Source organism: Sparus aurata, chromosome 11 (genome assembly GCF_900880675.1).
Source record: "Sparus aurata chromosome 11, fSpaAur1.1, whole genome shotgun sequence".
Taxonomy (NCBI): Eukaryota; Metazoa; Chordata; class Actinopteri; order Spariformes; family Sparidae; genus Sparus; species Sparus aurata.
In genome coordinates, this window is record NC_044197.1 from 34,382,578 (window position 1) to 34,403,860 (window position 21,283).

Sequence of the window (21,283 nt, forward strand, 5' to 3'; positions counted from 1 at the left end):
GCCAGTCAACCCCTGCAATAGCAGTTCCCTTAAATGGCTTTGTGACTGTGTGTGCGCGCGTGAGCAGTGAGCACGAGCTGCACTTGTGTTGAGGGCGGGGGTAGAGGCACAAAAAGAATATTTGCACCAGGGCCTATCACCATGATGTTACGCTACTGCAATCAACCATACAGTAAAATCACATAACACAAATACTAGAACAATCCAAAAGGTCTGTGCCTCTGTGAAGTTATCTGTCAGAAACTTGAGATTGACAGCTTTCGCGCGTCACAGTGGCCCTCGCGCATAGTAATGCTGCATTCGAGACAGAAGGAATTTTCTGACTTCCTATTAGAAAAAGTACACTGAAACGCCACTCAAAGTCGGAGTCCTTACTTGTGAACTCAGCACAAATCCATCTACCCCGAATGATAATCCTGAATCCATGATCAGTGTTGCTTGCTTCGTGGTTGACATCTACCCGGTGCTTGTTAAAATCGTTGAGCTGACATTATCAAGTAAACTCAAAGTTTCTCGTTGCACTTTTTCCAAACCTGCCGCTAACATTACCTTTATTGTGGTGTATGCTGAGAGACAGCACAGCGCGGCACGGCACTGCACGGAATAGCGAAGTTTAGCGCGGTGCATCACCTGCATCAACCGGTAACGGTATATCTGGATGATATGTATGTAGCGAAGGAGACCGCTTGCAAAGTTTCTTTGACAGCGTAAGAAATAGCGTAACAGGCTTCATAGTCTCTTTAGGTGGCCCACCGTGGTTCAGGATTTATTTTCATAAATTGTTTCAAATGGGTGTGCGATTAAACTGGATCATGAAGCGTCCAGAGCGCAAAATGATATAACGTTAGTTTCTAAAGAGACAAGACTGAGCCCACTCTCCATCTCTCCTCTCTCCTCGGTAAAAAGAAGAAAAAGAAATCAGCAGCGGTCATATAGGGGAAACACCGAATAGCAAAGACTACATTATTCATACACATGGTGAGCTCTCTGTGTCTCTGTCCTAACCTACTATTTTTTGGGGTTTTTTTTTTCGATATGCCTTGTGACAGCCAATCACTGCATACTGAATGCTTATTGGTTCACTGATGCTGATATGCTGATGAGATAGCTTCTGAGGCATTTATGTTTGGTAACGAATGACAGAACATTTTTTGATGCTGGATAGTATTGTAGTATTGGGGCAAGTTGGTCTGTGCCATAAAATAATCAAAGTTTGATACCCAGCCCTAGTCATCAATTTAAGATATGACCAAAATGTAACCACTCTTTTTTTGATGTCAATGATCATAATAATGGAGGTGCATGTGTTGTGTGAGTTTTTAAAAAAATATATTTTTAACATGGCATGCATTTACTCTCCCTCTCACTTTCTCTCTCTCTCTGTCTCTGTCTTTGTCTCTCTGCAGAGAAGATCATAGATATTCTTCTGTCAGCCACAAAGAGCTATGGCCTTGGGGAAGAAGTGGACAGGTATGTTGGTGCTAGTTGTCGAATCAGTTCTACAGAGTGCAGCCATCACAATATCTCTTTCTTTAAAATCTCTATTTAAAGTCTCCATAATCAGTTAACAGAGACAGTTCTAAATGGGTCATGTGGCACAACTCTTCTCCAGTGCACCACACTTTGTGTTTAGCTATCATCATTTCATCAAGTTTCAGTCTCTTTATATTTGGTCCATCAATTAGTCATCTGATCTGTAATAGGTAGATAGATATAATTACTTTAATGATCCCAGACAGGGAAGTTATTTAATTTAATAATAAGTTATTAAATAAGTTACCTTAAATATTAGATTTACAAAACTACGCACCATCATTTCAGAAAAGATTATACAAATGACAGTCAATCAATCAATTAAAGCTTTATTAGTTGTACCAACAACTAATACCAAAGTGCACCAAAGTGCAGCAAAAATGAGATTACGTTTCTCTGGAAATATATATAATCAAATACAGCAATATAGACCACCTAAAGGGAAAAGTATGCACCTGCAACCTGTTTAACCAAAATTATAGAATGTATACATACAGTAGAGGTGTTTTATCAAAGAATAAGATCACTTGTAATCTATTTAGACCAACCAGGGTCAGTGACTATTAGTGGAAAGACAAACCAATGATGGTAAAATTTCTGTTTCTGTAAATGGAGTGTAGTGGCTTTGATGAGAGCAATATAATGACTGGTTCTGGTAAACAGAAAGGATCTCTCTCTCTCTCTAGCAAAAAGGTCTTCCTTTCCATTTCAGACATTAAGAGTAATAGTCTGAGCTTGTCAGGGGCAAAGTATATTGACAGAGCTGAGTAGAACCTTTTTACAGTGGACATTTTGCCATGTCAAAGCAGAAAAAGCAGAAAAAGCACATGTACGAGCCAGTTCCAGAGCTCTGATATTGTGAGTATTCTTTCAATGACATGGTTTTCTGGGACACTTAGAGAATGGAGCCACCATTCACATTATTCAGATTATTATGCAGCCTATCTTGCTTCATACGAGAGTGATTTAAAAAATAGTTGTCTCCAGTAGTCTGCAGTAGTAGGCTGCAGCCCTGCCTTCAAAGCGCCTCCCCACAGAGGAGCCTGCCGTGCACGAGCAGGCTTGTAACCACGGTAACAGAGGATGCCAGATAACCAAGATGGCGCATTAACAAAAACAACAATATAAGCGCTGATTGTTCTATTTCTGACCAATACAACTAAATTATAATGACGAGTGCCTCATGCAGTCACTATCAGGCGCGTCGTTAGACCTGGGCATTCGGGGCTATAGCCCCGTATGTTTTGGGAATAGCCCCGGATCTCTGTGCTTTGAAAAAAAAATACAAAAAATCAAATATAATTGTCCATCCATCCATCCATTGTCAACCGCTTATCCAGAATCGGGTCGCGGGGGCAGCAGCTTCAGTAGCGAGTCCCAGACATCCCTTTCCCCGGCCACATTGGCTAACTCTGACTGGGGAATCCCCAGGCGCTCCCAGGCCAGAGAAGGCTCAGCTCCCTTTTCGTCACAACCGTGCGGTGAAGCGCATGCAACAACGCACCCGCTGCTCCGACTCTCCTGTCAATCTCACGCCCCATCATCCCCTCACTCGTGAACAAAACCCCGAGGTACTTTAACTCCTTCACTTGGGGCAAGGACACATTCCCCACCTGGAGTAGGCAATCCACCGGTTTCCTACTGAGAACCATGGCCTCAGATTTAGAGGTGCTGATCCTCATCCCTGCCGCTTCACACTCAGCTGCGAACTGATCCAATGAGCGTTGTAGATCTACAGCCGATGATGCCATCAAGACCACATCATCCGCAAAAAGCAGTGATGCGATCTTAAGGTCACCAACCTGTAACCCCTCCATACCACGACTGTGCCTCGAAATCCTGTCCATGTAAATCACAAACAGGATTGGGGACAAGGCACAGCCGTGGCGGAGGCCAACACCCACTTGGAACAAGTCCGACTTACTTCCGAGTATACGCACACAGCTCTCGCTTTGAGAATATAGGGATTGGATGGCCCTGAGAAGGGACCCCCTCACCCCATACTCCCGCAGCACCTCCCACAGAACATCTCGGGGGACCCGGTCGTATGCCTTCTCCAGATCCATAAAACACATGTTGTCTGGGAGATTGTACTCCCAGGCCCCCTCCAAGACCCCTGCCAGAGTAAAGAGCTGGTCTGTTGTTCCACGACCAGGACGGAATCCACATTTTTCCTCTTCAATCTGAGGTTCGAAAATCGGCCGGACCCTCCTTTCCAGCACCTTGGAGTAGACTTTCCCAGGCAGGCTGAGTAGTGTGATACCTCTGTAATTGGCACACACCCTCTGGTCCCCTTTCTTAAAGAGAGGGACCACCACACCTGTTTGCCACTCCTTCGGCACCGACCCCGACCCCCACGCAATGTTGAAGAGGCGTGTCAACCAAGACAGCCCCTCAACACCCAGAGCCTTCAGCATTTCTGGTGGTATCTCATCGATCCCTGGGGCTTTGCCACTGTGGAGTTGTTTGACTACCACAGTGACTTCACCCAGGGAAATCGGCGACGATACCCCATCATCCTCCAGCTCTGTCTCCATTACAGAGGGTGGCTGAGTGGGATTCAGGAGGTCACCAAAGTACTCCTTCCACCGCCCTATAACCTCCTCAGTTGAAGTCAAAAAGGTCCCATCCCCGCTGTACACAGCTTGGATGGTTCCCCGTTTCCCCCTCGTGGCGGACAGTTTTCCAGAAGCGCTTTGGCGCCGCCCGAAAGTCCTTCTCCATGGCCTCGCCGAACTCCTCCCACACCCGCTGCTTTGCCTCTGCCACAGCTGCGGCTGCCTCCCTTCGGGCCTGTCCGTACCCCAAAACTGCCTCAGGAGTCCCCCGGGACAACATGTCCCTGAAGGACTCCTTCTTCAGTCGGACGGCTTCCCTGACCACCGGTGTCCACCACGGTGTCCGAGGGTTGCCGCCCCTTGAGGCACCTAAGACCCTATGGCCACAGGACACAGCTGCAGCTTCAACAATGGAAGCTTTGAACATCGTCCATTTAGGTTCGATATCCCCAGCCTCCACAGGGATGCTAGAGAAGCTCCTTCGGAGGTGGGAGTTGAAGGCTTCTCGCACAGGGGCCTCCCCCAGACGTTCCCAGCTTACCCGCACTACTCGTTTGGGCTTACCAGGTCTGTCCAGGGATTTCCCCTGCCACCGTTGACAGCTCTGCCCCTCTCTTCACCCGAGTGTCCAAGACACACGGTCAAAGATCAGATGATACGATCACAAAATCGATCATTGACCTTCGACCTAGGGTGCTCTGGTACCACGTACGCTTATGAGCATCCTTGTGTTCGAACATGGTGTTCATTATAGACAGACCGTGACTAGCACAGAAGTCTAATAATAGAACACCACTCGGGTTCAGATCAGGGAGGCCATTCCTCCCAATCACGCCCCTCCAGGTATCTCCGTCATTGCCGACGTGCGCGTTGAAGTCCCCCAGTAAGACCACGGAGTCCCCCACTGGGGCCCCTTGCAGGGCCCCAGCCAGGACCTCCAAGAAGGCCGCATACTCTAAACTGCCGTTCGGTGCGTACGCACAGACAACAGTCAGAGTTTTCCCCCCAGCCCTTAGGCATAGGGAGGCGACCCTCTCGTCCACCGGGGTAAACTCCAACACGGCGGCGCTCAGCCGGGGACTTGTGAGTATCCCCACACCCGCCCGGCGGGTCTAATAGTGAAAGGTTTTAATGTGGCTGCATATCGAACGGCCAGCAGTCTCAAATGCGACATTGTCACCAGAGTCCGAATAATTTGTTGCAAATTCAACATCAGTGTTATTCTTTCCCCCTCTATGCCACTGATATTACCAGAGCCTTCTATTAGCCTACTGTTTAGTACCACTGCAGCGTTTATAACAGGGATGGAAATTAAACCCGCCACCCGCCAAATGCGGGTGAGTTTGTGTGCTGGCGGGTGAATCAGTTTACCACTGTGGCGTTTCTGATTGGACCAAAGTGTCAGTTGGACTTCAGAGGAGCTGGAATTCAACATACGGCCGTAAGCGGTCATTTGGACCGCTGGATTTAAATCCTATATTCTCCCATGTAAATACCCAACTGAGTGATGAATGCATTCATTGTGTCATGATATTTAAAAAAACAAACAAAACGAAATAACACCAAAGTGTACATTTTAATAAGTTTAATTATACATTTATCCATATTAATATCATCGCACACAGTAAACCGTAATTATTGCATATTTACACACGATTTTAATGGAGAAAACTCAGAACAAGTAAATTAACTATTAAAAGTAACTTATCTGATTATGAAATATTTTATTTTAACACTTAATAATATATAATAAAATAATAATAATAATAATCGAAAAAGCTGAAAACGAGCTGATGTAAAACAAAAGAAGAGCCGTTGCGATCGCTGGTCACAGATTACCTCCGCTCTCCCCACAGTTACCACACACGTGTCCGATGTTTGGTTCCGTTTGCAGCACTTTTGGACCGGCACTAACTTCGTGTCCGTGTTTGCTGCTGCCCACCTTGTGCCGATTGCCGCGGACACTTTCCCCTCCATGTATTCTGCCCTCAGCTCCTCTGCCAGCTGCTGCAGGACTTTCCTCCGAGCTCTCCTGCTGCTGGTGCTCCTTGAATAAGATGCGGGCACTGATCCCAGCCAGGTCAAGGATGATATAGAAGACCACCACTGGCCATCTTCGCTGACACAGACACCGAGGCAGTGTCGGTCCAAAAGAGCTGCAAACGGAACCAAACGTTGGACACTTGAAATGCCACAAGCCCATGTGTGGTAACTGTACGAGAGCGATCACAACGACTCTTTGTTTGTCTTTGTTTTAGATCACTTCGTTTCCAGCTTTTTCGATTATTATTTTATTATATATTAAGTGTTAAAATAAAATGTTTCATAATCAAATAAGTTACTTTTAATAGTTAATTTTCTTGTTCTGTTTTCTATATTAAAATTGTGTATAAATAGGCTATACAATAATTACGGTTTACTATGTGCGATGAATATTGATAAATATAGGCCTACATTAAAAAAACGAAATAACAAGTTTAATTATAATTAAACTTATTAAAATGTACACTTTGGTGTTAATTCGTTATTTCGTTTTTTAAAAAAATATCATGACACAATGAATGCATTCATAACTCAGTTGGGTATTTACCTGACAGATTATAGAGTTTAAATCTAGCGGTCTAAATGACCGCTTGCGGTAGTTCTAGTAGTGTTGAATTACGGCTCATCTGAAGTCCAACTGACACTTTGGTCACGGGGGGATCCGTTGTGTGACAGCAGAGAGTCAGCAGCTGGATTTTGCACCCACGGTCAGTTTTAGTAGGTGTATAGGCAAACAAAACAAACAACAACCACCATGACCATTATTCATTGTATTATTACATTTGTGGGAAGTTATTACAATAAAGATTTTCACGCCCCCACAAAGAAATCCCTGCAAACGTAATAGTTATTACATGTGTGGGAAATCGTTTGTTACGTTTGTAGTAGGCAGCGGCTCTTGTGGAAAATGTATTACGTTTGTGGGTTTATTACATTAAATGCTGCAGATTTGTATTAGGCTATGTTTGTGGGTTTATTGACGATGTTAAATGACGATGTTTGTCTCTTAATATCCTACAAAGCCTCCTGTAGGCCTGATGCAGATAGTCAATGAAGCCAAGAAATTATAATAGGGAATGTTTTACCTGCTCTAATAGCCTATGCACACAGCGCAGGTCTTGGCTATAATATATTAAACGTAAATATTACTCAGTAGGCCTAGTGAGGGAAAATTAGCTTTATTTGTGATTAAAATATGACGATGAGGACCCAGCGATTGGCCTTCCTTTCCTTCTCAAACTATGTTGAAATTGCATCTTTAAACAGCCCAATTTTCCAAATGTTCGAAATTTCCCCTGACCCCGTTAAAAAAAGGCTGCCGGTATCTGACCACTTTTTTCAGTAACGAGTAATCTAACACGTTAATATTTCCAAACCCGTAATCAGATTAAAGTTACTGATCATTGTTTTGTCCTTAGTAAAAATTTATATTTTTGCTTTCTTCTTGTCTTGGGGAGTGATGTCACGTTTGCAACAAGTCACATTTCAGCACGAGCACAACTCACATGTAATACCACGCAGCGACACAAACACAACAACAATGGAAGGAGGAGAGAGATGCACGTTTTCTAGCTGGAAATACAGTCATTATTTTGAGTTCCTCTCAGCTAAAGATGAGACTATTAAGGTTTGTTGTTCACTCTGTGCTGGCGACAAAGTACTATAAAGCTTCGAATGAGTTTTAAGGAGTAATCAGTAATCAGTAATCAGATTACTTTTTCAGGGTAACTGAGGCAACACTGCGCGGGGCTAAAGCCCCGGATGTTTTGCACTCCTAGCGACGCCCCTGGTCACTATAGATATCCCGAGTAACAAATAATATTCCTCACATGGTGGTAGACGGAGTTACCAGGTAATCATTACCAGGTGCAACATCTTTGCCATACTGCCTTTCTGAAGCATGAGTAACATTATTTCTCTAAACCAATTCAACCACTTCAGAGCGTACTGAACACAGACCTATAACACACCGTCATAACTGCCTGGTCGCTTGAAAGTCACTTTTGCTAACCAGTAGCCATAAAGACAAAGCTAAACACCATACACCATACGTATGATTTAGCATACAAGCTAACAAGCTAGATTTACCAACAAGCTACGTGGCTCGCCATCTTAGCCTTGTGGTTAAAAACAGAATAAAACATACATCAAGCAGGGGTCCTATTTGTCTAGCAGTAAAGCAGCTAACTCTGCGTCGCTCTTGACTCCATACAAATCCTGCAGCTCCCTCCACCTCTGAAATGAGGCTCCGATATTTATCCTAGTTGTCTTTCAGACTTGGTCCAATTATTTTTTTTGACACTGCTTTTCTTTGTCAGTCTTCTTATTTCTTCTCTTTGGCGTGGGCAATGGTGGGGCATTTTTTTGCTCTGTTGCCTCTCCGCCATTGTTTACAGTTTGAGTTTTATCTGACCAGGTAAGAGCAGGCACTGCACGGGGGAGGGGCACTGCCGAGTACACACTGTGTGAAGGAGGGGGCTGCCAGCAACGTATGCAAGAGCATGATTAACATTTCTCAGACACTCCCCTTGGCTCTGATTACTTGTGTTGATCCGGGAGCGGTGGATTCTTGCAAATTCCATACTGTCTTGCATTAAATCAGAGTTAAAAGTTAATTGGGGGGCAATTAAGTGCTTTAGGAGCCAGTAAAGGCATTTAAAACCAGCAATTATGGCTTCATGCTCCATATTAATCACTGGCTCGAATGCTGCAGCGATGGACAAGCCTACAACATGAAAACAGTGCAAGCTAACTATTGGACATTTCATAATATTTCATTATAATCAGTGACATATATTTACATTTGAAACAATGTGGCATTGTTTACATTTGCTCCTGCTTGCTGCCATATCGATGCTGGTGTGATGGTAGACCCAACATAAGCATTTAGTACATCTGGCCTATAAGTAGTGCAAGGAGCTTCAATAAAAGCTCTATGGCTTGTGTTCATGTCAGGAACCTGAGGCAGTGCAACATGCTTTGATTTCTTCTAGAAACTATGACTGCCAAAGACAAGATCTACTCAGAGAATTGCAAGAAATTGGCTTGGAAGAAGTATCTCTGAAAAGTATTTTAGAAGTTGGGTCAAGCATGCTAGTCCCATAGATGGCAGCAACGCAACTTTTGGATGCCGGCTGCTGTAAAACCCTGAGGAGAAGAAGACCCACTAAACCACTGTGAAATATTAGCGCACTTATTATTGTTAATATTTTCACGCATTGCAAAACAAACATAAAACTTACCATAATCGGTCAGGTACAGCCACCCTCTGTGTTTGTCTATGTTTCCCATCGCGGCACGGAGAAGGCTGCTCAACCACTGCAGCGGAGGACGAGCTAACGTACATGCTACATCATGCTAGCTGCCTCATCGACCCGTGACTAAGTCAACGTCGCACCGCTCAGTGGCGGCTGGTGACTGAAAAAACTGAGGAGGACAGAAGGAAAACAAGTCCACGGTGTCATGTTATTTTATACAAGTCAACTACTTATCCCTACTTTCTTATATTCAATGAAAATTAAGCAATAAAACAATGACTTACAAGACTTCTTTAAAAAAAAGTTTTATTAAATGGCTAATATACAAGACAAAAGCAATACCAATGTGTACCCCTTCCGGGATTCGATCCCCAGTCACATGTGTCGCAGGCAACTGCTCTACTCACTGTGCTACCGCAGCAGTCAATGTACATATTTCACGACAGCACAAGACATCACACTCATCACCAGGCCTGGAATTTCCCCATTTTAGGGGCAAGGCCACTTGGCCTTTCGTGTTGTCAATTATTTGAGGGCGCAAAGGCCAAAAGCCAGGGCAGCAAGGCCATAAAATAAAACAATGATTTTAAGTCCCCGTCCATAATGAATTTAATTTAAGGACTAAGAATGTAGAAATATCTGTGAAATGAATACATAAATAAAGCTCAGGCGAGAAATTTTCAACTTTCAACTATTTATTAATTCATAAATGCATTTATTTTTATTTTATATTTTTTTTTAACATATACTACAAAGTGACAATCATTTATGCCAGGTTATGTGATTAATCAGTCACTATCGTTTGAAGACGGGGATGGAGAGTCAGGGAGAGTTTCACCGTGTGAACCGACCCAGTGTGAACGGATAAGCCGGAGGCGCGGAGCGGGGGCGTGTCGGTCTGACAGTCTGATAACTGCACAAGTCCTTCACTCAACTAAATACAGAAAAAAAGGCCCACAGAGCAAAGTTGCAGGACCAAACAAAAGTAACGTAGTAACTTTAACTGTCTTTGGCAACTTATATGAGGAAAAAAATACCACAGCTGTACGTGGAGCAGCGTCCGTCCTCCTGTCTGTCCTCCTGTCTGTCCTCCCGACTCTTCGTCACATTTCTGCCTGAAAAACAGCGCCTGTTACCGGCAAAAAACTTTAACTCACAGAGTGTTTGTGGTGGAAATAAATCACGGCGCCCGTCAGTCCTCCCGACCAAGACATCAGGGAACACCTGGGAAACACCGACATTGTCATCATGACGTGTACCATCACGCCTCTTTAGGAGCCGCAGCGCCGGCTTTCTGTGTGAATTACACAGCAGTACAGCGGAGATGCTTCGCTCTGTGTAAATCACAATCGGCGGAGAATTAGCGAACTACCGCTCCGGAGTTAATGCAGAGACGCTGTGTAAAAAGGGCTACTGTCTTAACTCAGACCCGGCGACTTTTTCCTCCTCCTCAGACCGAACGTCTCGGCCAAGCGGACGTTGGGGGTGCGTTTGATGAAGTCTCCTGGTTAGCCAGTGATAGATTGCTGTCAAACTGTCGTTGTAGCCCGCCCGAGCGGTTCATGCCAGGCTCGAATCGAACCTACCACTGGTGATGTACGCATCGTCTCATTTGATGTTGCCAGTATGTCATAAAAAGAGCATTTCTTTTCTGCAAAAGATGCCGGTGATCAAAGCCGCGTTGACAGGGAAGAGGCAGAGGAGAAATCTGCAAAATCAACTAGGGCAGTGCAGGTGGGGCATCAAGGCCACTGTGGCCTTAGGGCAGATATTTTTTTCAGGGGCACGAGGCCAAATTGCGAGGGCCCTCGTGCCCTCGCAATTTGGCCTGACTTCAGTCAGCGCGGTGCTCAAGACGCTTCTTCGCCGCTTTGTTTGCATGCCGAGTGGGACTTGTCTTCAAGAAGCTGTCGACGGTTTTGCTGCATGGGGGTATCCGATGTGTGCAGGTGCAATAGATTGCACACACATCCCTATCATCACACCAAGACATAACCGAAAAGGCTGGCATTCCATTGTCATCCAGGCTGTTGTTGATCACAACTTCTGGTAAGGATGACTCATTATTAGTTTACAAATAAGTTGGCCCTCGTGAAATTCCTGCGCTGCTCATCACTCATCACAACCGCCCTAAACAACTGTGTTGCTGCTCTGTATTGTGTCCCGGTCATGCCGCTAACATTATGTCCTCCAGCAGGACGAACGAAACGAAAACTATGAATCATCTTTCTGACTGCTTCTCTCTGATTTCTCCGAACAGTTTTTCTTCTTTCAGAAATTTGCTTATATTTCCTTTGAAACGGATTCCAGTATCGCTGAAAACTCCATATTTCTTGTCCGAGCATGGATTGCAGTGAAAGCTGTAAAATACATAGAAATATTTTTTGTTTACGGTTGTATAAATGTGAGAATAAAATTTGGGAACTGTTATTGGACCAACCTGCTGTCAATCTTGTATTGTGGTTGCTGATTGGTGAGGGAGGACGTCCTCTCTTAGTGCGTCATTTTACGTGTCTTAGCCAATTATAGATCAGAATGAAAAAATCCTAAATGCATTGAGTGAATGGAAAGAGATCCCTCCCACGGAGGACAGAAGCCCTCCGTCCTCCTCTAGCCCTCACCTTCCTGCTCCCTGCTCCTCTCACAGACTGCTCTGTCTCCTCCGTCTGCAGCTGTCGCTGTTGAACCGTTTTAAGTTGATTTTCTTCCAAAGAAGAAACTTTTTTTATGGTATAATATCTATATAATATTTTACAAATGATACTAATTTGGTAATGATTTATTTCAGCCAGTTACTCTTTCTTAAAAAAAAAAAAAAAGATCTTCCTCTTGCCTCTCAAAAATAGAGGAGGACCAACCTCCTCTGCCTCTATGGATGAGCCTCCTCTGGTGCCGCTGCACACCTGGTCAACAGGTGAACCAGCGGGTTCAACGTCTCTACCCTTGTTCGTCCGACTTCTGAAAATTTTTGGCTTTTTCTTTGTGACATCTCATTATGTGAAATCACAAGTAGCCTAGTTAGTGTGTAATAACAGTAGCAGTGGTTTGTGGGGCGTTAGGTGATGAATAGACACCTGACCTCAGACCCGCCATATTTTCACGTGTTGACCATAAGATGTCACCATTTAAATAGATAAACGATGCTTAGCCTGGCAGTGGTAAATTTAAGCCTAGCAGGCCGCCGGGGGGGTTTCCCTGGATCATTTAAAAAAATGGTGCTCTTTTCTCAGTCATTTGATCTGACCAAATCAAGTTTTTGTTGCAGGCAGTTACAAATTCTCTTGGATGGGCTCTATAGCGACTATCCTGCCCTCCTGTAGTCACTCGTCATGGGAGTGGGAGACTGATTTTAGCGCTCAACAAACAACTGTTCATGCACTTGTCCATGTTCGGGTGAGGGTCCCATTTATTAGACAAAAAGTATTATAACAAAAGGCATGACTAAACCAATGCAAAATGAAAATAATAAAGTGATGCTGATGGAAAAAATAAAGGAGTGAGCTGGTCGAGCGAGCGGTAAAAACTGCAAGATCCTCCACCCCATGCCCCTGATTAGCTACACCTGTGAATATAAAGAAAATGCTATACTGCCACCAGTGGAGACCTGACAAAACCCAAAAGACAGACAAATAAACAGATGTGGCTCCTACACACCGGCCCCTAATTGTGATCATAGAACAATTATATAAAGCAAAAAAGGAGTCACAAAACAATCTAATCTTCTGCCTTCTTTCTTCTGAGTCAAGCTCCTCCAACACGTGACTCAACATGGGGTCATGACCTTTACACTGCTTCTTGAAGCAAGAAGAGCTTGGATATGGGTCGCTCCAAATGCCCTGTCTTTGTCTTCAACCGTACTGCACGTACAAATCCTTTCTTGTCTGGGTAAGTCTTTGTCACTCTTCCCATAATCCATGATCCACGAGGAGCTGTTGGATCCATGACGACAACAATGTCTCCAATCATGAAACTTCTCTGAGGCTTCGTCCACTTTTGCTGTTCCTGCAGTAATGGCAAGTATTCCCTTATCCACCTCTTCCAAAAGAGATCTGAAAGATATTGGACCTGCCTCCATCTCCTTTTGATGTAAACATCATCCTTTTGAAAGAGGCCAGGAGCAAGAGTAGGTTTGCCTTTGAGCAAAAGGATATGATTTGGAGTGAGAGCCTCTAAGTCATTGACATCATCAGAGACCTTGGTTAGGGGGCGGTCATTGAGAATAGCCTCCACTTTACACAGGATTGTATGCAGATTTTCATCATTCAAAGATTGCTGTTGTAGAACAGAAAACAAAACCTTTCTAATCATCCTGATGAGTCGCTCCCACACACCGCCATGATGGGATGCAGCAGGGGTGTTGAATATCCAATCAATGCCCCTCTGCAGGAGAGTGCCTTGAATCTTGCTGTGGTCTATGGCAGCTAAGGCTTCTCTTAACTCTCGCTCTGCTCCAACAAAGTTTGTGCCATTGTCTGACCTCAAACTGGACACTTGACCTCTGCGACACACAAATCTTTGTATGGCATTAATACAAGAGTCCGTGTCTAGAGAATTTGCAATCGGCTCTGTACGGCTCTGCTTGCCATGCAGGTGAATATTACTCCATACCTTTTGACCATTGCACGTCCTCTCTTTACCTCAATGGGCCCGAAGTAGTCCACTCCTACATTAGTGAAAGGAGGCAGGTCTGGAATAATTCTCTCCCTTGGCAAGTCGGCCATTTTCTGCTCACTTGGCTGTCCTCGATACCGTCGACAAACCACACATTCAGATATTATTTTTCGACAGGCAGAATTAGCACTCGTGATCCAGTACTTCCGTCGCAAAGTTGAGAGCATGTGATTTCTCCCAGCATGGCCAAATTGTTGATGAACATATCGCAGAATGAGATTAGATACATGATGACCTTTGGACAATATTACAGGATGTTTCAGCTCCTCAGGTAAAGCTGACCTACTGAGTCTTCCATCCACTCTCAATAAACCATCCTGCAACAAAGGATCAAGCCTGTAGATGTCACTGGTTTTCTTAACACCTGATCCTCCACTCCTCAATGAAGTGATTTCTTCCATGAATGCCGCCCGCTGACTGAAGCCAATAATGGCAGCCTCTGCTCTGGAGAGGTCACCCCAACAAAGTGACTGACCTTCAATAGCATCTCTGGCCTTTATCATCTCCTCTTCAATTAATTGCGTGGGTGAGCCAGCAAAAGACTTAACTATCTACTTCCTTTTTCTCATCAGGTCCAGGAGAATAGTTTTGAGCCTAAGGAACCAAGCAACTGAAGTCGTGAGCTTAGTCCACCCAGAAAAGTGATGAATAAGTTTTGCAGTAGCCTCCTCAGAGCCAGAGATAATGATGTTTGCCCTTAGGTCCCTTTTGACCTCTGGATCCTCTTCCGAAATGGGCTGTGGAGCAAAATGTTGTGGCCAATCTACTTCTGGCTTTCGAAGAAAGTCTGGACCCTCAATCCACCTTTCACATGCCAGGAAGTTATCCACAGACAGACCTCTGGATGCTTCATCAGCAGGATTGGCAGGATTGCTCTTTGAGCTGATATACCTCCACTGAACCACATTCGTTGCTTCTCTTATAGAGGCCACTCTATTTGCCACGAAGGTATGAAATCTTTTGGTCTCATTATTGATGTACTTCAGCACAGTCTGACTGTCAGTCCAGAAGCAGGACTTCTCCAACCGCAATGACAGTTCTTTCCTGAGCATGTTGTCAGCACGGCAGCAGTCAGTTCAAGGCGAGGAATTGTGGTTTGTTTTAATGGTGCAACCCTAGCCTTTCCCAACATAAATGCAAGATGTATCGCTTTATCCTGGTTCTCCAACCTTACGTAGGACACTGTGCCATAACCATGGTCGCTAGCATCCGCAAAGTGATGTAACTGTGCATGTATGGGTTCTCCAAAGTCCTTTGGCTTGATGCATTGATCCACCTTAAACTCTACTACTTTCTCCAGGTCCATTAACCATTCTGTCCATTGCTGTGAGAATGTAGGAGGTACAGGATCATCCCATGACATGTTTTTCCGACACATTTCTTGCAACAGCATCTTTGGCAACAAGGTGAGTGGTGATAAAAATCCTAATGGGTCATAGATGGAACTGACAATTGAAAGAATACCTCTTCTGGTATGTGGTCTCTTTTCCACTGCAGGTTTGAATGAGAAAGTGTCACTCTCAGCACACCAATTCAATCCAAGCGCTGTCTCCACTGGCAAGTTGTCCTGTTCCAAGTGCAGCTGCCTGGTTGTTTTGGACCGCTTTACCTCTGGAATAGATGACAACACCTTTCGACTATTGCTGGTCCATTTTACCAGCTGAAATCCTCCCTTTGCACAAATGTCAGCCAGATCAACCACCAATGACAGTGCATCCTTTTCTGTGGGCAAGGATTTCAAACAATCATCCACGTAAATGTTGTTGTGAATAGTGTCAGTCACCTCCACTTTGAAGTCATCCTTATTGTCCGTTGCAGTCCTTCGCAAAGCATAATTAGCAACACTTGGTGATGAAACTGCTCCAAAAACATGCACTCTCATTCTGTGTTCCACTGGACTCTGTGACGTGTCTCCTTTCGGCCACCAGAGAAAGCGAAGAAAATCCACATGCTTCTCTGACACCCTCACCTGGTGGAACATAGCTTTGATATCAGTCATCAGAGCGATGTTCTCCTGCCTGAATCTTGTTAAGACACCAAAAAGAGAATTTGTGAGGTCAGGACCTTGCAAAAGCTGATAGTTTAATGAGGTTCCCTTGAATCCTGCTCCACAATCAAAGACCACTCTTAAGGTTTTCTTCTTTGCGTGATAGACTCCGTGATGAGGGAGATACCACACTCTGCCATCTCTACCTTCCAACTGGTCTTGAGGAACCACCTCTGCATATCCACTGTCCAACATCTCAGTGAGAAATGCTGTGTACTCCTCCTGATAGATTTGATTCCTTTCAAACTTCCTCTTCAGATTTTGCATACGTTGTTCAGCTATGCACCTGTTGTTCAGCATGGTGATGTCACCAACCTTAAAGGGCAAATCCATGCAATAATGACCTTCCTGCCTGCAAATGGACTTCTCCATGATCTCCATAAACCTCAGATCCTCCCTTGACATCTCCTGCTTTTCCTCCATGATTTTTTCACTGAAGTCCTGGTTATACTGGGAGACCAACAGCTCCTCCAGTCTGATTATGGATATCCTATTAGCATATATGGTCGAACAGCTTCTCTGACAACCATTGTTGCCCCTCAAAGGTCCATTGATGACCCACCCCAATAGGGTCTTCACGGCATAAGGTCCATCGCCTTTGCTGTTGATTATTTCCCATGGTTCCATGAGTTTTGGTGCATTAGTCCCAATTAAGATTTCAACATCAGCTTCCAATTCTGGGATCTTAATATCTTTCAGGTGTTCCCATCTTTCGACATCTCGCTGAGTTGGAATGTTGTTCTTTGACACAGGGATTGTTTCTTGTGTGAATGTCTCTGGGAGCTCCACAAATTGGTTACTGTCCAACCTTGACACCTCCAGTCCTGTAAGAATCTGGCTTTCCACCACCCTCTCTTGGCCCATGGTGCGCAACATAATGTGAGTCTTTGTGCCCTGTAAATTTAACTTCTTCATGCAACTGGTGGTACAAAAGGTTGCTGTACTTCCAGGGTCTAAGAAGGCATAGGTCTCTAGCACCTTATCTCCCTTCACAGACTTCAACTGTACAGGAATGATGGAAAGAGTACAATCTTGGTCTCCGGCCCCAGTACAACCACCTGTTTGCAGAGAGACAAGTGCACTACTCACTGGTGTTTCTTGAGCTGCCTTTGTCCTTATTATGGATATGCAGAATAGTTGGGTGCTTTAGATTGCATTCATCACATGATAGACGATTTCTGCATTCTTTGCTCATGTGACCAACCTTCAAACATCCAAAACAGATTCCTTTATCTTTCAGAAACTAAATTTTCTCCCTTTGAGAAATTTTCTTCAGTTGTGAACATTTGAAGAGCAAATGTGGCTCTTTACGATAAGGGCAGACTTCTGAGGACAGCTCTTTAGACATTATGGGCTGCCTTTGTATTTTGTACACTGTGGGCTTGGGAGGTACAGTGTGATCCGTAGCTGTAATGGTTGTTGCAAAACTACTTCCTTTGATGCTGCTCCTGGTTAGCGGCTTACTCCTGATAACAGGCTTTGTTAAGGTACTTGGACTTGAATCTGAAATATCACCAAAGAGTGGATGAGACAAGATCTTGACTTTATTCTCCAGAAAGTTCACCATATCAGGAAATGTGGCTCTGTAGCCTCGTCGTTCTGCAGCCTGTGATATTTCACAGGCTGCAGACCTCCATCCTTCCCTTAATTTGTATGGCCACTTCATCATGACATTTCGCATGTTTGATGGGATATTCAACTCCTCCATGTATTGTATCTCAGTCATAGCATTGCAGCATCCTCTGAGGAACAGAGCAAATTCATTGAGCGCCTGAACATCTTCTGCCTTAACAACAGGCCATGCAAATATTTTGTCCATGTAGGCTGTTGCTATCTGGTATTCGTTGCCAAAGTGTTCTTTCAAAAGGCCTTTTGCCCTTTGATAACCTTGTTGTGGTGTCATATGAAGACAACTTCTCACCAGTTCTCTGGGCTGCCCCCTGGTGTATTGCTCTAAAAAATACAAACAGTCTTGATAACTGCCGGTCTTCTCTTCAACACAATGTTCAAAGGTCCTAATAAATGAAGTACATTGCAATGGATCACCATCAAAAATTGTTATTTCTCTTTGTGGCAAAGTAGCTGACATTTGTTGTTGCGCAAGCATTGTGGTAATTTCATTTTGCTTTTGCATGATTCCACAAATGACATTGTGCTCAGCAGCCTTTTGCACTGATGGCTGTCCATTTTGAAACCTGTACAGATGTTGTTCCTGTGCAGCTAATGACCTGAGGGGTGCAGCAGTAGAGGTTGTGAGAACATTTTGAGGTTTGTGCGTTATTGTGGTTGTATGGAACATTTCAGTGTTTGGTTCCAACTGTGGCCTGAGTGATTTTTCCATTGCTGTTGAGGTGCCATATTGGATTTGTTCCTGTGGTGACTGCACTTTCACCTTTGGTCGCACATCTTGCTTCAAAGAGACAGGTGGCGCTGTTGGGCTTTGATCCAAAGACATAATTTTTCCTTTCGGCAAAAATTCATTTGCATTTGGGTTGAATTCCAGTTTTTGCTCTTTAAGCCCTTTGCTCACATAAGAGTTCATTCCATTTGAACTGGACTTTCCTCTGACATCACTGCCTTCCAGCACAGAGAGTTTTGCAGCAGCTGCAGCTATTTGTGCATCAATGTCCAGCTGCTCTTTAGCTTTCCTCAGTTTGTCACTTTCCTGTCTGAGTTTCTCCTCTTGTGCCTCAAGTTCATGTCTCCTTTGCAGAGCAGCAGCTTTCTCCATTAAAGCTGCTTTCTCAGCCTTTGCCTTTAAGCATGCAGATGAAGTACTAGACATGGCTGATCGAGATTGGGTTAACCTTTTACTTGGCACATTAGACACACTGTCCTCGGGATTAATATAATCTTGACACTCAGATTTTGCATTTTTATCATCATTATCACCATCCTCATCATCATCATCACCAGCCCCATCATTTTCATCATCATCATCATCATCATCATGTGAGATTCCATTATCTTTCAACCATGTTGATATTTCCTCAACAAACACATCATTGTTAGACCTTTTGGATTGAAACCATGTTTCCTGCCTTGTCTGTTCCTTATCTGGGAGAGAAAACTGAGTGAGAAATGTGTTATGAAGCTCAGCGGCCTTTTGACATAGTTGTTTGAATCTTTTTAGATTAAGTTGAACAGCACGGACAGTTTCCTTAGACACTAAGAGTGTTCTGATTCTTGTCTTTAATTAGCTTGCCTGTGCAAAATGATCTCTCCTCTCCTTTTGGAGCCGTTCAATCATAAGCGTGATTCCTTTAAGGGTAGGTTTCCTTATTCTTTTCTCCACGACATCACTTCTCACAATTGTGTCATTTTCAGCATTTATACATTGCGTTTCATTCATTTTCAACAAGAGCGTATTGACGCTTTTAAAGAGAAGACACTTCAATAGAGTGCTGCGCTATGTTGTATATGCATGCGCGCAGCCTGCGCAACCTTTATCCACACGACACAATCGCAGTCACACAAGTTGAAAGAGAATCTCTTTCCTTCAGTTTCCTTGAATGCACAAGTAATCACAATGAATGAAATCTTGCATGAGAAACATCGACATCAAAGTGGCCGACTGCCGTATCAGCGCACTGCTGTTCCAAGCGAACAATACAAGCATCTGTACTGACCGGACCTCCAGGTGTGTGTCGGTACCCATAAGCTTGTTATTCCTTTCGGGATAACGATGATGTGGCTGCGCCCCAAGATGTTGTCCAAGAAGCTCCACGTCTCCAGTCGAGATCAGGTTTTTACTTGTATAGCGACTATCCTGCCCTTCTGTAGTCACTCGTCATGGGAGTGGGAGACTGATTTTACGCGCTCAACAAACAACTGTCCATGCACTTGTCCATGTTCGGGTAGGGACAGGTTATTTTGTTTAAGTTTCCAATTGACTAAAGATATATTATTGTTACATTATGTTGTTAATAAATGTTTGAAACTTGTCAATGGTGTGGTACATTGCGAACAAAGGTCAGAAATTATATTGGATAAAAGTCTAGTCTAAAAATGGAAATCGAAATCGTGACCTTAGAATCAAAAATGTAATCGAATCGAGGATTTGGAGAATCGTGACACCCCTAGTATCCATGTATTCTCTACAAACCAAAAAACGCCACGTTATATATTATAAACAGAGTTTCACTGGTTAAATGGTATGTCCGTCTGCCCTGAAACTTAAACATTAATCATTGGATTCCAGACCACTTACAAACCAACTGGAACTTTTGTTAAGTTTTTGTCTTTGTATGGACCTTATCAGCTTCACACACACACTGTACTGACCTTGTTTCATCAGCCAGCTGAGACAATTAGGAATGTGTTCATTTTTCCACCTAGACTTAAGCAGCACAGACTAAACACAGGACTCCTGTTGATGTACCAAGTCTACAACGGGATTCCATAATCATAATATCAACACAAGTGTGACACATTGACTTGTGTTAACTGTCGCTGCAGAGAGAGAACTTCATTGAGTTATACAGAATAAAGAACCCTGACTTTGATAGTCTTCAGAGGTCGAATTAAAATCTTCATTGACTCTAAACAACAGGAAAACTCCTATGAAACGCCGAAGTGATCAGTAATACTGTCAGTTGTTTGTACGTCGAATAAAGATCGACTGCATGTAGTCAAGTGATTGTGTGTTGAATAGACCTGTAGAAGGAGGTCCAACAGGTGGTACATGGTGTCTTAATAAAAACAACATCATGTGACAAAAGAACACGGACGAATATTTGACAGCTACAGAATCCCTTTTTAGATGAAAAGGCGGCACATTTGCTCCAAGGTAAGGGCGGCAATGTCTAAAACCGAGGTGAATATTCCTCCTTTTCCAAAAGCCACCTCTGAGGTAGGCGTAAACATGCGACGTGACGTGAAGCACGAAGTTGGGCGTGAAGTGTAGAGGCTGTCTCCCCAAACAAATCTCAGCATCAATACTAAGTCTGCCATTTAGATTTTGGCCGCCATTTTGAAATATTGCCAATCTTCGTACTTAAATTATCTCCTCCTACAGATGTAACACCACCGACTTCAAAGTCACTCAGTATCATCCTCTGACCTTGAAGATGAAAAGTTATGGAAATCTTTATCCTACGTCATACCTTCTGGCCGCAGTGGAGCGGTCAATTCAAATCCTTCGCCATAAAGCATCGTGTCCTCGTAACTTCTTC

At 44.0% G+C, this 21,283-nt stretch overlaps 1 protein-coding gene across 1 annotated transcript in view; it reads left to right on the plus strand.

Annotated features, from left to right (window-relative positions):
- Positions 1 to 21,283, plus strand: part of st3gal3a (ST3 beta-galactoside alpha-2,3-sialyltransferase 3a) — a 120,847-nt gene that overhangs the window by 7,093 nt on the left and 92,471 nt on the right. The window contains exon 3 of the mRNA XM_030433739.1: positions 1,407 to 1,470. Coding sequence (XP_030289599.1) covers positions 1,407 to 1,470 — 64 coding nt within the window. The remainder of the gene's footprint in view (positions 1 to 1,406; positions 1,471 to 21,283) is intronic.